At 35.6% G+C, this 15,395-nt stretch overlaps 1 protein-coding gene across 2 annotated transcripts; it reads right to left on the bottom strand.

The window, feature by feature from the left end:
• Window positions 1-387: 387 nt before the first annotated feature.
• Window positions 388-15,174, bottom strand: ARHGAP11A (Rho GTPase activating protein 11A). Of its 2 annotated transcripts, XM_007427255.4 has the most exons (12): window positions 14,946-15,174; window positions 13,261-13,328; window positions 12,445-12,541; window positions 11,957-12,210; window positions 10,126-10,286; window positions 9,890-10,033; window positions 9,671-9,745; window positions 8,261-8,428; window positions 6,848-6,983; window positions 6,096-6,201; window positions 5,307-5,433; window positions 388-2,988 (listed from the first exon to the last, which is right to left on the bottom strand). In XM_007427255.4, exons 1-12 carry the CDS (start codon window positions 15,069-15,071, stop codon window positions 1,604-1,606), a joined length of 2,847 nt encoding a protein of 948 aa, XP_007427317.2. In that variant the 5' UTR covers window positions 15,072-15,174; the 3' UTR covers window positions 388-1,603. The 2 variants fall into 2 exon arrangements, with proteins under 2 accessions (XP_007427317.2, XP_025021857.2); XM_025166089.2 differs by lacking the exon at window positions 9,671-9,745.
• Window positions 15,175-15,395: the final 221 nt, after the last annotated feature.

The following is a 15,395-nucleotide window of genomic DNA, read 5'->3' as shown; positions in this document are numbered from 1 at the left end:
AGGGACCTAAATCTAAAAACTGCTGGATTTATTGTAGGTAAGTCTTATTAGCAGGTCTCAAATTGCACATACTTCCTTATATTCTAGCTTATTGTTATAAAAACTTCACATTCAAAAATAGGTATTTTTCCCACTTTTTCCAAATACCTGATTCCTTCTTTGCTCCATAATGATCAGTTACTGGAGCTTTGGGTAATGGCTTTTTGAATATTAGCACCCTATTTTCTGGGTATGCTGATTTAGCACTTTGAAGGAAACAGTACTTTAAAAAATGCATCAATGTAATTACTAAAGCAGTATTGCAGATCTTTTCAACATTAACTGAATATAAACAGCTTTTCATGAAGGCAGTATATATACACAATGTATAAAAATTTTTAATACAGAATAAGCAATATAGAAAAAAAATTAAGCTTTTTATTTCAGAGATAAGAGTTTTTAGCATTCTTCTCACCAAACTACACTAAAATTCTAAAAATTTCAAATTTAAATAATTTACATACTAGACAACAATTATGAATCGTTTCAATAGAGCAGATTGATCAAAATGCTGTGCATCTGAACAGTATGGCTTTATACAATGTATTTCAATAACATAATAGCACGTTTCATGAATTATACAATATCTTGTATTACAGTAATGAGAAAATGAACACTAACAAATTCTTTCACTACCCTCTACTCCCCCAGTATAGAACATAGAAAATAACATCCATCCAGCAGCTCTGGAACATTCTTCCATTTGCTGTGCTGGGATTCTCAGTACACCTCCATCCCAATTATAGAAAATCTGATAATTTGATAAATGTACCTAACATTTCAATGGTCATTTGTTTAAGTCAACAAAAAAGTGCACATGTCCAAGTATGAACAAAGTACAATTGCTATTGCCACAGAGGACCTCAATTACCAGTTCCAAAAATAAATCTTACAGAGATACAAACCTTATAGATAACTGAATATTGCAGAAAAGTGTGGCACACTGCAAATGTTAGCCTGTAAACTAAGTATTTTGCAAATATAGTTTGTACTTCATTACAAATGTAGCATTAAGCTTTTTGTTTTCTAGAAACTGATCCTTTTTTTGATTTCTGAATGAAATAATAGTTAGCAGCCCTTCCCAATTTTCATCCCTAAAATTTGGTAAAATATAAAAACAAATACCAATTAGGATCCGCAAAATAAATGCTACTCAACAGAACCTATTCAAGTTTCATTCCCAAATAAATTCGAGAGAGAGACATACTTAAGACAATTTAAAGAAAGATAGATGCTGGACTGAACTTTTCTGCCAGCAGGAATATTCTAAGCAGAGTTCCACTCAGAATGTTCTTTGTCAATTTCTTCTTCCCTCTGCACAACACAGCAGCATTTGCTTTACTGTTTACTGAGAATTCCTCAGCCCTGTGCAAATTTTGGGAAGCATAAGTGACTTCAGGGGAAGGGAAAATGAGACCAACAGCTTCCACCAGTGGGAGCTCTCTGTGAATTAGACCTTTTTCCATGGGGAGCAGATTCTGGATCCGACTCTTAAGTTGCAGTTCTACATATGCAAGCTTAGATGCAAGAGCACAGAAATATGGCTGGGATTAAACTACTAAATTTATAAGTCAAGAGGCTTGACAGCTGGAAGAAGTTTTGCTGTGGGGATTGGGTTTTTTGGTGACCCTCTATACCGAGACTTTTTTCCTGCCATTTTCCTGAGAACATATTTATCAGGTGTACCCACCGAAGCATTTAAGCTTGTGCTCATTTTTACAAGAGTTTTTGGTGCTTCATGGTTAGTTAAGTCCTCAAGGACAGATTTGGAATTATTATTAGTAAGTGTTTCTTTGATGGTTTGCACTGATGGATATATCAACTGAGGATAGGGTTTGGAAGATAGAGCCAACTGCTCATGCTTTTCTTTGCATGTCAGTTTAGAAGGCAGTGAAGTTGTCGATGTATTGTCCATAGTTACTGCATAGGAGGACAATGCAGTTTCATAGCTCACTGATTTAGCAAGAGAAGTGCAGCCATCACCAGGTTTTTTACAAGCAACTGACTGTTTATGAGCTTCCGAGAGGGAATTTATTCTCCTTACAGACTGACGGACTGGGGTACGTTGAAACTTAAGCACTGGCTTAGGTTTGGTTGCAGAACATGGCTCATTTAATGAAAGTTTGTTGAACCGATGTATATGATCAGCCACTTTTCCTGAAGGTGAAGATTTAGATTTCTCATTGGTTTCCATGTGGAGAAACAGTTGGTCATTTTTATCTCCACCTTCCAAGAAAGAGGTCTCTTTCTTTGAATTGAAGCATTTAGATTCCATTTTTTCAGGGATAAATTGCTTATTTGATTCCCCTATCTCCTTCTGCACATTATTTATGCTATTTAATTGAGTAACAGGAGATCTAGTCAACTGGTCCTCTTGTTCTAATCCATCACCTTGGTTTAAAACACAGTTTGGATTATCAGTATTATTATTTTGGAAGAGGAGTCCATTAGCAGCTTTGATTTGATCAATGGTATTTGATTTAGTGACCGAATTTGCAAACCGAGGTTCCTGCTTAACATCTACTTTCTGAACTGCTGCTTTAGAGAGTTCTTTCTTTAATTTTAGTTCCAGGTTCTTGAATTCTAGTAAATTTGATGCTGAAGTCTCCGTTTCATATAAATCATGAAAGTTACTTCCAGATTCAGAAAATGCTTTCCTAATTCTCAGTAGCATGTGTTCAGTTAAATTATTTTCATCCTCACAAAAAGATGTTTTTTGGTTACTGCTACCATATTCATGACTTGTGAATACAGGCTCAGTAGGAATAACTAATGGCTTTCTAGCAGTTTCAGAAGAAGAGTTTTCTGTTTCAGGACATCCCATTAATGAAATTCTGGTCTCCTGAGAGTCTGTGGTTGCGGGACCAATCCAGGACATTCGATAATTTGCTTCAGTACGATGGCCTGGAATTTGTAAATTTTCTTCTGACTTGCTGATGTTTTTCAAACCTTAAAAAATAGATACTTTAAAAAAAATCAGCAAAATCAAAACTGTACACAGTAAATGAACATTAATACTACGTAACGTATATCAAGACTCTACTTTTATACCATAGTACCATCTAACGACTCTGTTATTATGCACTGGCCTGATATGGTTACTAAAAACAGCCATTAGTGGACTAGCTTTAAAAGAACATATAAATGTAGTAGTAACACCATTCTGGTGTCTTCTTCTTAAACTTGGGGATACATCATGCCTCTCTGATGTTAATTCTGGTGTCATGTATGGATTATGTAGGAAGGAATAAACATCTTAATGTTTGAAAAATGAAGCAATATTCACAGAACCATTCTGTGATTCTGGGGTATATTCAAAATTAAAGAGTCATATAGGAACATACTAGGAAAATCTTCTGTGATTACTTTATATCTCAATACATGACCAAGAAATAATCACTTGTGTTCTGAAGTGCAAATTTGTACATGTGTCTGTGGACTGATCCACCCAATCCCAAATGCATTAGCCTCATTTGGAAGAGACAGTACACCAATAACATGCTATTGTGGCCAATATGGAAACACAGCAGAACTACCATATTTTTCCAACAATAAGACACTCCCATGTACAAAACGACCCCCACTTTTCCAGCCCAAAATTAAAAAATCAATATTTTAAAGATAGCGCAGAACACATTTTTATTTAGTAATTAGTTAACATTTATCTGATACACTCGGTGGGAGGAGGTCCAAACTGTCTCTCTGCAGCTCTATTTCCAGGTATATAATACCTGATTACATTCAAGCACGAGCGAAACTGCTTGTCTCTGCAAACAGCCTTCCTCTAATTGGTTTGTTCAGCATCAGCTGACGTCAGTTACATCAGGCTCGTGATTGGAGGAAGTCTGTTTGGGAGACAAGCTATTTCACTCGTGATTGGAGGCTAGCAATAGGAAGAAGCCTCTCTGCAGAAACAAAGTATGGGCAGTTTGGAACCGCGATTCTCGGCTGACTTCCTTGAATAAGACGCCCTTCAGTTTTTAGGGTAAGGATTTTAGAAAAAAGTATCGTCTTATAGTCGGAAAAATACGGTATATGGCTACATATGTTTGACAACACAGATGCATCTAGACTGGCTTAGCCCTTCCGGATAGACTACTGAGAAAGGCCTCAGTCCTAACAGTGACTGTCTTTCTGAAACTCAAAGAGTCCTACTAGATAGCCAAACACTGCAGAAAACTGGCAGCAAAAAGAAAAAAGAGGTATGGTCATCACAGTGTAGAAATGTATGTTAATGCTATAAGACAATACCCACTCAATAATTGTTAGAAGGTTGACATGTATCAGGTGTACATGATAAATCTTATTATATGGATTTTTTATCCCATATAAATATCCCATTCTTCAGCTAAGTAGGGGTTACAAAACAGTACAGTTTAGGTCAAGAATTGACAGTATACAGGTAATCCCCGTGTTAAAAATGCCCGGTTTAAGGACGACCTATGGTTAAGAACAGAACCTACTGTTGCAAAATTCAGAGTTAAATACACAATGATTTGAGTTAAATACACAATGGTTCAAAGTTAATTACGCAATATTACTTATACAGCATTATATAATAATACTGATCCGGCTTACGTATGAATTCAACTTAAGCCAGACTTTGGGAACGGAACTCATTCTTAAACTGGGGACTATCCGTAGTGGGCTATAACCATGAAAACTCCCTGCATCAGTTAAGTTGCTGGGGTCTAAGAATCTGGAAAGTACTTGGTTGCAATAGAAATAGAACTGTCTGGAATATAAAATGCAATAATACTTTTAAAGTTCATATTTTACCCTAGACCCTCAGTCTATAACGTAGTGCAACACAATACTATTGCTACTGAAAATCTCAAAGTAATTTAAAAATTGGCAGTACAGGTGTTCTCTTTTTCTTTCATATGAACTTAATAAATAAGTCAGATATGGGGTTTCAGAAATATAACTTAGTAGTGTTTTAACATTCTGTGATACTGCTTATCAACTTTTATACCATTTCTAAGTGGTTAAATACCTCAACTGCACTGTGAAGATGCTACTTGTGATCCACAGATAGCAAACAACCTCTGACATTTTCATCAATAAGCCATTATAGTGAAATCTCATTTTAATGGACCAATTAGAAGAAGGGAGTATCCACTATTCCCATTTATCCATCCTCCACAGCAATGTCATTATGCAAATTAGGTAAATGTCATTTTACATTTTACAAATTTTGACTGTTGTACTAAGGTCTGCTATAACAAATTTTCACCATATTTACCTTTTTTTAATTATAGACTTACCAACATATGGGCTGAACAGTGCTGCAGTCTTCACACTTTCCACTCCATTTTCTTTATCTTGTTCACCAGCAAGTCGGCGACCAATGTTTTCACCTCTGTTGTTATCTCCATGCTCCACTGCAGTATTCTTAAAATAAAGGATTGATTCAATTTTGAGCTTGTAGGAATATAATCAAATACTTCTCCTATTCGTCTACATTCTCACAATGGTAGACAGAGAGCACTTAAAAATTCTAACAGGAAGCCACACTATAAGAGAGAATGGACTAGCAGACAGTGGCCATTAACAAGAGGATGATGACAAGGGAAGATGAATGAAAGCAGGATTCAAGTACTGTAAACTGATAAATACTAACAATTAAGAGCAAGTAAGTTTAAATCAGAGAAATAGTATCAGCAAACATCTTCCTGCGGATAATGTATGTCAGCAAGCAATTCTTAAGATTTTTGGAATGTTTACCATACATCCTCTATCACATAATAGATTGAATTACCTGTCAGTCTCTATTACAAATAATAAACCAACAAGAATAGTCTGCAAAAGATTGTTGCTAGTCTAAAATTATGAAAGTGGATTTCTAGATGACAATCAAATCAAACTCTGCTATTTTCCTCTTCAATTTCCAATAATAACCAGCTGTTATGTAATGTAATGTGGCTGTGTGTATGTATATATATTACATGGGGTTTATAGAATTGCAACTATTAAAATTAACAAATTAGAAAATTCATCGAGATTGAACAGTTACTTTTTCCATTAAGGAGTATAAACACGGTAATATATAATACCTCTCTGTTGCTTCTTCCAAGAATGAACTTTAATCGTAATGACCTGCGTACCACTTCTTTCCGGCTGATTTTAGGAGAAAAGCAACCTGTTTTTCCAGATTCAACCCTGAAAGGAAAGAGATAAATTGACAAAATATTGTTCTAAACTACTGATATTCTAAAGTCAGCTAATTTACAAGGAGAGTAACTCCTTAAAGATAAACTGATTATAAAATAAAAAACAATAAGAAAAATGGAAAAAAGAACAGCCTACTGAAAGTTGGTTATGGAAGATCCATTCCTGAGTAGATAATAGAAGATTATTGTCAACTATTGAACCGAGACTACTATTTTTCATATGATAACCAGTGAACTTTCAATTGACTCCTGGATATTTCAGTGTAACCTTCCAAGACATTTAATTTACAAGCATCAGTAGCTTCTTGAGGCAAATACTAAAACTGAGAACATAGCCAAAGGATTCTAAATAGATTGTTTATTTTATCATGGATCGTACACTCATTCATAAATATAATAAAGAATAAAGAACATGCATATGCAGAGGGAAAATGAACATATGAAGTACTATAATAAAATAACATGGGAACCAAGCGATCAAGTAGCTTTCAAAGAACCAAAGGCCATAGAATTTGACTCACTCATTGTACTTAGTACTGTTCAGGATAAAATCTATTAACATCTTTAAATATCACAAAAAATATGACATATTATTACTCCTTCTGTGCCAGAAGTGCCTGTTTTGACAAACTTACCTTTGTACTTTTTTGTTGGCAATCCTTTTGCTTCTTCGACTTCTTACATTAGACAGATATTTTTCACAAGTGGCTGAGGTAGATAATGAAGTTTGAGATGCCTCCGGTGACACAGAAGGGCTATCTGCTAATGGAGCTGAAGGATTAACAAAAACAGTCGCTTATCTTAAAATTGTCCTAGTTAAGAATACTACAATTTTCCTGTATAAAAAAATGTCTCTTGGGTCCCTGCTTCTTGGTGACAAGTTATTAAAATAACCCACAAATTTATGACATTTTAAAAATGTTTTAAAAATAGCTATTTTTAAAATCAAAGTCTACTTTCATATGCCTATATTCATCTCCCTCGTCATAACATAAAGAGAATTCTGCTTAGTCAAACCAAAAGCTTATCTAGTCCAAAAATCTATTCAAACAACAGCCACAGTTGGCTATGAGAAGCCTACAAGCAAGATGCAAATGCAATAGCATTTTTCAGATTATAACCACAATTGGTATTGAGTTGTACCACCTCCGATCATAGAGATAATATATTCTTTTTACAATATTCTAAAGGTAACCATCCCACAGATTGTATTAATAATATTAATAGCAGTTTTAGTTTTTATTATTTCCAACTCAGCTGAATGTAAGAAAGAATGTCTACCTCCATCAGGAGGATAAACTTCTGAAAAATAAACAGAACTGAACCAAATTTGGTGTTGGAGGAAAAGTTGACAAAAGAAAGATCATGTTAAAAATGGGCTGGATCTGGCTGGGGATTGCAGAGGAAAAAAATCCCAAAAAATTTCTCCAGTACATTCCTATGGGAAAGACAGTTGGGCAGTGGCTCAGAATGCCTGAAACTGTTCTGTTTAAGCCCCTTCCCTTGGGTAATACCAACAAGGTGGTGATGTATCAGTCTAAATCCTGCCAATACAGTCCTGAAAGGCTGCAATTTATATTATGGAATATAATGGATTATCCTCATGGTCAGTTCAATTCTTGATCACTTTTTGAAACAGATTTAGGAATTTGTGCCACAAAGAACAGCATGTTAAGAATCCAAATTATTCTTCAAAGGTTCAAGATTTTCAAGAGTACTTGAAAATTTATAATCTTGTTCTTTTCTAATAATGGAAACTGCCTTTTCCACAGAGCCTTCATATTAGTAGATGTAGATAGTTCAGTGAAATGTCTCCTCAGTGATGTAACACCCAACTGTCATTCAGCTGTAAATTAGAATACGAACTGCTATGAACGTTATGTAAATGCTATTAGGCAATGCAAGGAATAAAGAAAGAATATGTCATAGTAGTGCTGTTCACACAGAACATTTATGCATTGTTGTATGTAAAAAAGAAGTATGCAAAGAGATAGGAATTTGAACTGTTGTAGTTAAACGAGAACATTGTTGAATATTTTTCACTCTACCTGATCCAGGTGTTGAGCTAATGCTAAAAAGGCTATTTGGTAGCATTTCAAGACCCATGCTATGCCCAACAGATCGCCTTTTCTTGCTAGAGAAGCCTTGACAGGAATCAGCAGTATATTTACGCTTAAAATTTGGTGTAATCATTACTGGAGTCACTGACGGAAAGACTGTAAAGAAAGATAAATATATCTGGCAGTCAAATATTTTACTATGTGAAAACATACAAAATAAAAATTATTAATGGTTAGTATATGTAGTACAGTTGTAAATAGAAGTTATTTGCGTCATCCTGCAATTAGTGATGTGAACAGCAATGAAAAAAAGAGATTGAAAAACTGGAGGGGAGAGGAGACAAAACTTCCTCCTCACTCTAGAAACTGAAAAAACAGGAAATTGTGGAAAACCTGAAACAGTCTACAACATCTATTTTTTCACATTAAATATATAAAAAATTGACAACAGTACTCCTTTCAGTATTAGCTAAAATTGGGGTTGCAACTAATTATACTTTTTAAATTTAATTATGTCCAGTTAAACAGACAAATGGAAGAGCTTTTATTCACTGGATGTGTTCAAGCCAAGTCTAGACAGACATTTGTCTTGGATGTTTTCATTTGAATTCCTACACTGAACAAGGGGTTAGATTTAGTGGTGTAAATGGCCCCTTTCAATCCAAAATTCTCTACCAGTGCATATTGCTTTACCATATTTTGTAAAGCTTGTTTAATTACATGTTTATATGCTGCCTTTCCTCCAAGCACTCAAGTTGGCCTACATGAGCATCTCCATTTATTTGCACAACAGCAGCCCTGTGAGAAATTTTGGGCTGAGATTGACTGTGTCAAGTCATTGAGTGAGTTTCCATGGCTAAAGGTAGATTTGAACCAAGGTCTCCCCAGTCCTAGTCCAACACATTAACTACTACATTACATATATAGGATACAGCACTGCATAAATAATCAAATAAAATATTTCTATTTTCTATTTCTTTCCATACTGTTTGCTATTATTTAAAAAAATTGCCACAATTGCCATGTTTATATTTTTCTACAGATATTAGAACTTAAAGCCATGCATTGTAAGACAAAGGAAAGACTTCTCATTAGCAATATAATAAGAAGTAAAATGCTTTTGAAGCATAAATCCAACCTGAAATAACAGTTGAAATACCCTTTTAGCTGTTATCATGGCAAACTACAATATGGCACTCAAGCTTTAGTATGCAGCAAAAATAAGCAGGCCATGTCTTAAGTGTAAATCTCAGCTCAGTGGAATAGCACATGTAAGGATAAAAGCAAGGATCACTGACTTGCTTACATTATAATCTGCCATATACTATTCCAGTAATCTTGTTAAAATGTTCAAGCCTTGAGGACATGAAGTGCTTCATGCAAATGCACTATACCTACCACATTGGTCTCTCTGAGGTGTAGTGGAGGGTGTTCTGTTAGTTTTAAGTTTATTCAGAGCTCCACTAACAATATCTGAAATTGAAGATACATCAAGCAATAAAATGTTTAATGTTTAGGTTTTTTTTATTTAGCCCTTGATAAACATTTGCATTTTTCTAAACTTAGATTTAAAAAAAATGAATAATGAACAATTGCAGAAAGCAATTTACTTATTACCTCCTATGCTCTGCCGTCTCCTTCTTGAGTGTTCAGAGGGAGTTTCAATTTCGCTTTCTTGATCATCACGGAGCACAGGTGTAGAGACAGAATCAATGCCAAGCATGGATGGTATCTTTTCCAGAATAAGCTTTGGTATATGTCCTGAAAAAGGTATAGTTAATTATGACGTTGCTGAAAAAACAACAACTAAACAACATCATAATATCACCTTACCTCACATCACATCACCTTACCTATGTCTTCTGCATGGTCGATCAAGGTCTGCAGAACTCCAGCCTGCAAACGAAGTTTCTTCTCTGTGTGTACAGACATTTTTTCAACTTCACTTGACTGCAAGAGGTTTGGAGCAAAAATTACTGCTAGATTACAACTATCCATCTTGTTCTCAGCAGATCTGTGCAATGAAAAAAATTGAATAGCATTAGATTTCTTACTTGTTTAGATATAACTGATATCTATATAATAATCATTGTTGCATTGAAGCTGAAGAGCTCTTATTCACAAACTAGTTACTGCAACTAAGCTCTAGTATTTCTACAATAAACTTGGTGCAAATTTGCTTTCCCAAGCTTGCTGCCATCTTGTGCAAAGAAGACCCCCTCCCTTTCCCCCCCAAAAACAAACACCAAGAAAGTCAATCGAAAGGCCTGGATAGGATCTGCAACTCTTGGGGGAGTTACTTACAGCTTGGTGCAAATCTCAAAGTTTAAATTATTTCAGAGAGATAAGTCTCAGAATGAAATATTATTATAATAATCACAGCATGATTTACTTACTCATTTATGCTTTCCTTCTAACTATAGTTCATGGTCCAAAAGAAAAAGGGTATAGATTGGAAAATGCTTTGCTTTTAAATTGGATTATTTCCACAAGACAAGGCCAATGTTTTCTATATATTTTACAATATAATCTATGTGAGATTAGAGACATACTTGAGAGGAAACTTGAACTGGATTTAGGAAAGACTTTCCTGCAATAGGCTTCTTTGATATGGGAACAGGTGGAATAATAGGAATGTTGGCTATTTTTCTTACTTTTTAAGTGTTGGTAATCTTCTCTGAGCTTCTTGGAGAAAACAGTATAAAGCCTAGGAGTATTCTAACAGGTTATATAAGAACATATATTCTCCATTATCACTGCTATATTTTTCAACTAAATATTTTATGCTTCTAAAATGAAGTGTTTTATTAATATTCCTTTGTTATATAACATATAGTATGTCATTTTTCTCAGACAATGCCTTCAGTTATATACTCATATTATTTTAATATGTTTTCAAGCATGCTAGTAACAGTATTACATTTCTAGATAAAAGGCTTAACATTTAAAAATTAAGCACACTTTATTATTTTTCCTTTTTAATAATAATTTCATTAAAGTTCACAAAGATAAAAGAATACAAAGTAAAAAAAAATATAAAAAGTGAGGAAAAGAAAAAGAAAATTGCAGAGAGAAAAGAGAAGGAAAAACATGAAGAAAAGAAGAAATATAAAAGTAACTCCCCCCTCCCTCCAGACAAGTATAAACCACTCTCGTAACTTAACACCTTCTCTAATATTTCAATAATAAAAAAGATCTCTTCTTCCCATAACTCATTTCTTATCAATAAGCAAATTATAAAAACTCATGGTTCAATTCTACTCAGTGAAAGTCCATTAAGAGCTACCAGAAATAATTATATATTTTAACCTTAATGAAATAAATCCATTTTGTGCTCCAACTTATCACTTTCTCTAAGAAATCAAGCAAAAGAACTTCCAGTTGTAAACAAATCTTTAAAGTATTGACTTTATTTTTTCCTAATGAATTTTCTTCAATCACCTAGAAATAGTTAAACTGAGATATCTTAACAATTAATATGATGTATTTTGAAAAATGTTTGCTTGCTAAAAAATAAGTCTCAAAATCAAACTCTGATTAGCTCAGGGCATCAGAAAACTTTCCAATTCAAAAGCAGAAAATACTCTAAACCTCCACATGGTTCTCACAACTGCTATAGTACCATTGTAGGCACATAACAGAGGGCAGATCAAAAGCAAAATCTTCATGAAATCTGCAGCTTACCTTAAAGACACTTTTTTGAGAAACTGGAAGAAATATCTGAGGGTTTCAATTATTCTGTCATTCATAAGACACGAGATGAGCAGTGTGGCAGAATTCCGCTCCTCCCTGTCTAACTTCTGGGCCTTAATAAGAGCTTCTTGCAGGTCATACGGGAGGATGGGCTCAGGCAATTCTCTGAAGAACTGCTTCAGAAGTCCTGCGACATCACATGGTAATGCACTGGATAGGCAATTTTCACCTTTGTCCAGTTTATTCTAAGAATGGTGAGAAAATAAACATTGTCAATAGAGAAAACAACATACTTTGAGAAATGGCAATGAAGAGCCTGGAAAAAAGCTCAAGTCTACTGTGTGACTCAAGGTATCTATACATAGACAATGTATTTTGGTTTTGGCATAAATCTGCAGAAAGAGCGCACAGCAACATTAAGCACTTCAATGTCAACACATCAAAGGTGTTAAAAATAAAGCAGAATGGGAATCTTGTACCTTTAAGGTTTTTAAGCGAACAACTGATCCAGATTTTCTGAAGAGCCCCTCTGTTTGAATGTGTTCTTCCAAGTATTGACAAGCCTCAGCTAAAAAGCTGAAGGGGGGAAAAAAAAGAGCACTTGCATTCAGCCTTTGCAATCCTGGCCGTAATTTTCTTATGTTTGGATTGGTAAATATTACAGTTAATAGGATGATAGATATAAAATATACACTGTTCAATTCTGGACAAAGTCCTGACCTACAGCTTCCCTTACTTTGTCACTAGCAGCTTTGCAGAAACAAAAATATATACAGGTAGTCCCCGGGTTAAGAATGCCCGGTTTAAGGATGACCCATAGTTAAGAATGAAGCCTATTGTAGCAAAATTTGAGTTAAATACACAATACTATTTATACAGTATTATACAATAATACTGTTCTGGCTTACATACAAATTCGACTTAAGGACAAACTTTGGGAACGGAACTCGTTCTTAAACTGGGGACTACCTGTAGTTGCCCTGAATATTTACTGTTTTTTCTCATCTACTCCACTATTACACTGCGATACTAGAAAGAAACAACTTGTCACTGCATCAGGACAAGAAGTCATTACGTCTCCTGCTTAGACCAGAAGCCAGTGTTGCAATTTCCTTTTCCTTAGCCAACATGAACAAGAATCTCTCTTTCCCTCCCCAGTATAGCATGCTTGTTTTATAGAAAAGCTGATTATTCACTGTTATATTCTTGCCAAAACCAAAACCTAACTTAAGTATTATTTAACTTAAATTTGCCATATTTATGAAGACTCTAGTTAAACTCAAATTGTAACTTACCAAGGTATATTTCCATATTCAGACACAACTTGAGGTAATTCATGAAGAGCTATTCCAAATACTTTCCCCTGAAAATCAAACATAACTTTTAAATAAACCAATGGAGAAAAATATATTTGACTAACAAAATAAGGAACTAAAATCTAAAAGGAGATTTGTGGCTTAAATCCATTTATCTCCTTTTAAATGTAGATATATTTAGCAAACAAGCAAAATTAAGTTGTAGTTTGCAAGTTGCTTATTCTAGATTAGTTGCAAGACAATCTGTATCTATTATTCTAGATTAGTTGCAAGACAGTCATTCCAAAGCTAGCAGTTTAATGCCCATTTCTTTCACACATACTCACTTTATTAATATATATATAAAATACTTAAAACTGAAAAAGGCAACCTTCCTATAAATTTCCTATGTAAGTCTTCTATATCATTTGTGTTGTACAGCAGTAGCTTCTTGAATACTATCTTATGTGATAAAGGTTTTGGGATAACAGCTTGCTTCATCAGTTGAAGTTACCCAATGGAATGTTGACCTGAAGAATAAACTGTAGATAGCATTTATCTAATCACATTATGCTCTCCTTAAGCACATACTTGCTTACTCATGCAAGAATAAGTAACCACACTCATTTATCTTTCCCTTATATTTCTAAGATACAATATATGTATTGTATCTTTATGATAAGGAGATGTAACAATGAAGTTTTTTCTCTTCTACTGTACTGAAAGCACAAGAAGTTAATGTATCTAATATAGTTTCCATCTTTTAAGTTTTCCCCATTTTAGGATCAGTTTGTTGTTTAGAATTTAAAACACAATTACAGAGCAGAGAAGGGAGAGGGCTAATTCAATCATACTTAGTTGAACAGGAAAATTTTCTTTAAAAAACACATTTCTAATTAAATGAAGATGTTTTCTTTGGAGTTTCAATAACATATACAGTACTGTAGATAAATATCTTAGCAAGACTAAGAATAAAGGCATTACTTTACTTGGTTTTTATGCACATTAAATCCTAAACCATCGCAACCTACAAATGCACACTATATCCCCTTCACAGGTAACCTTAATAAAACTCTTTGATAGAATCACGCATTTTGCTAGGGGAAAACATTCCTCAAGCAAGGAAAACTGCAAGAAGTTTTCTCCTCACATCGGAAGTAAATAGATCTTCAAATGCACAAAAATGGGTACCAAATATGACGCTTGAAGGTAACTGTTGTTAATAAATACTGAGATACAGACCAACAGATGTCTCCATATTCCTGTTTTCAAAATGAAAGTGGCACTTATTAATCGCGTTATCTTATTTATTAATCCAACGTGTATCCCGCCGCAGTCGCAGGCCTTGTTTTTCAGTTCTGCGTTCAACGCAAATACACGAGAGCAAATGACTATTGTTGGCAGATAACTACCGTATTCCCACCCAAAGTGGGAAAAGTATTACACAACCCCAGCTCGGAGCGAGCGTCTTCTCGACGCCGAGTTTCTGTCTGGCTCCTCGAGAGCAACTCAGGAGCATCTCCGAGCGAAAGGAAACCCCCAAACCTGTTGAGGAAAGGCAGCTGCTCCCTTCCAGCAGGCGCGGACGCCTCTGGCCACGGCAACCCCCAACGCTTCGCCGGCGCCTTTACGAGCCTTCTAGGGCGCCTGATGGCGGAGTCGCCCCACAGCGCCTCCCGACTCACCCCTCCCGCGGCAGTCGACCTGGGCGCCTTCCCCTTCCCGGTACGGTTCTTCAGCTTGATCCCGTAGGCAGCTCGGAGCTGCTGCTGCACGGCCAGCTGGGCCACCCTCCTTCCGGGACCCTCCATAGCCGCCCTTCCGAACCCACTGCTGCCTCCCTCACGGCTCGTCCGCCATCTCCGAGGTCGCCTGGCCTCTGTCGCAGGCCGCCAATTACCCACTCAAACGGAGCGCCTGGCAAGCCCTGCTCTCTGATTGGGCCGCTTCTCTCTTCGAACTCTCAGGACCCCTCGGCGCCTTCAACGGCTAACCGCCGTAAAAGGGCACGTCGCGTCAAAATCCCGACACCTCATGAGAAAGATTGGGAAGATGGTGATAAGGATATATCAGGTGTGGAGCCTTCGCTTTTCTTTCCGAGTCCTTGTGATTAGGCGATTTAGGAATAGAATAAG

The sequence above is a fragment of the Python bivittatus genome, unplaced genomic scaffold (genome assembly GCF_059951505.1).
Source record: "Python bivittatus isolate LINGU-HERP-01145 unplaced genomic scaffold, Pbiv_v1 ctg000480_np1212, whole genome shotgun sequence".
Classification (NCBI taxonomy): domain Eukaryota; kingdom Metazoa; phylum Chordata; class Lepidosauria; order Squamata; family Pythonidae; genus Python; species Python bivittatus.
This window is presented reverse-complemented; position numbering and strand designations above follow the sequence as displayed.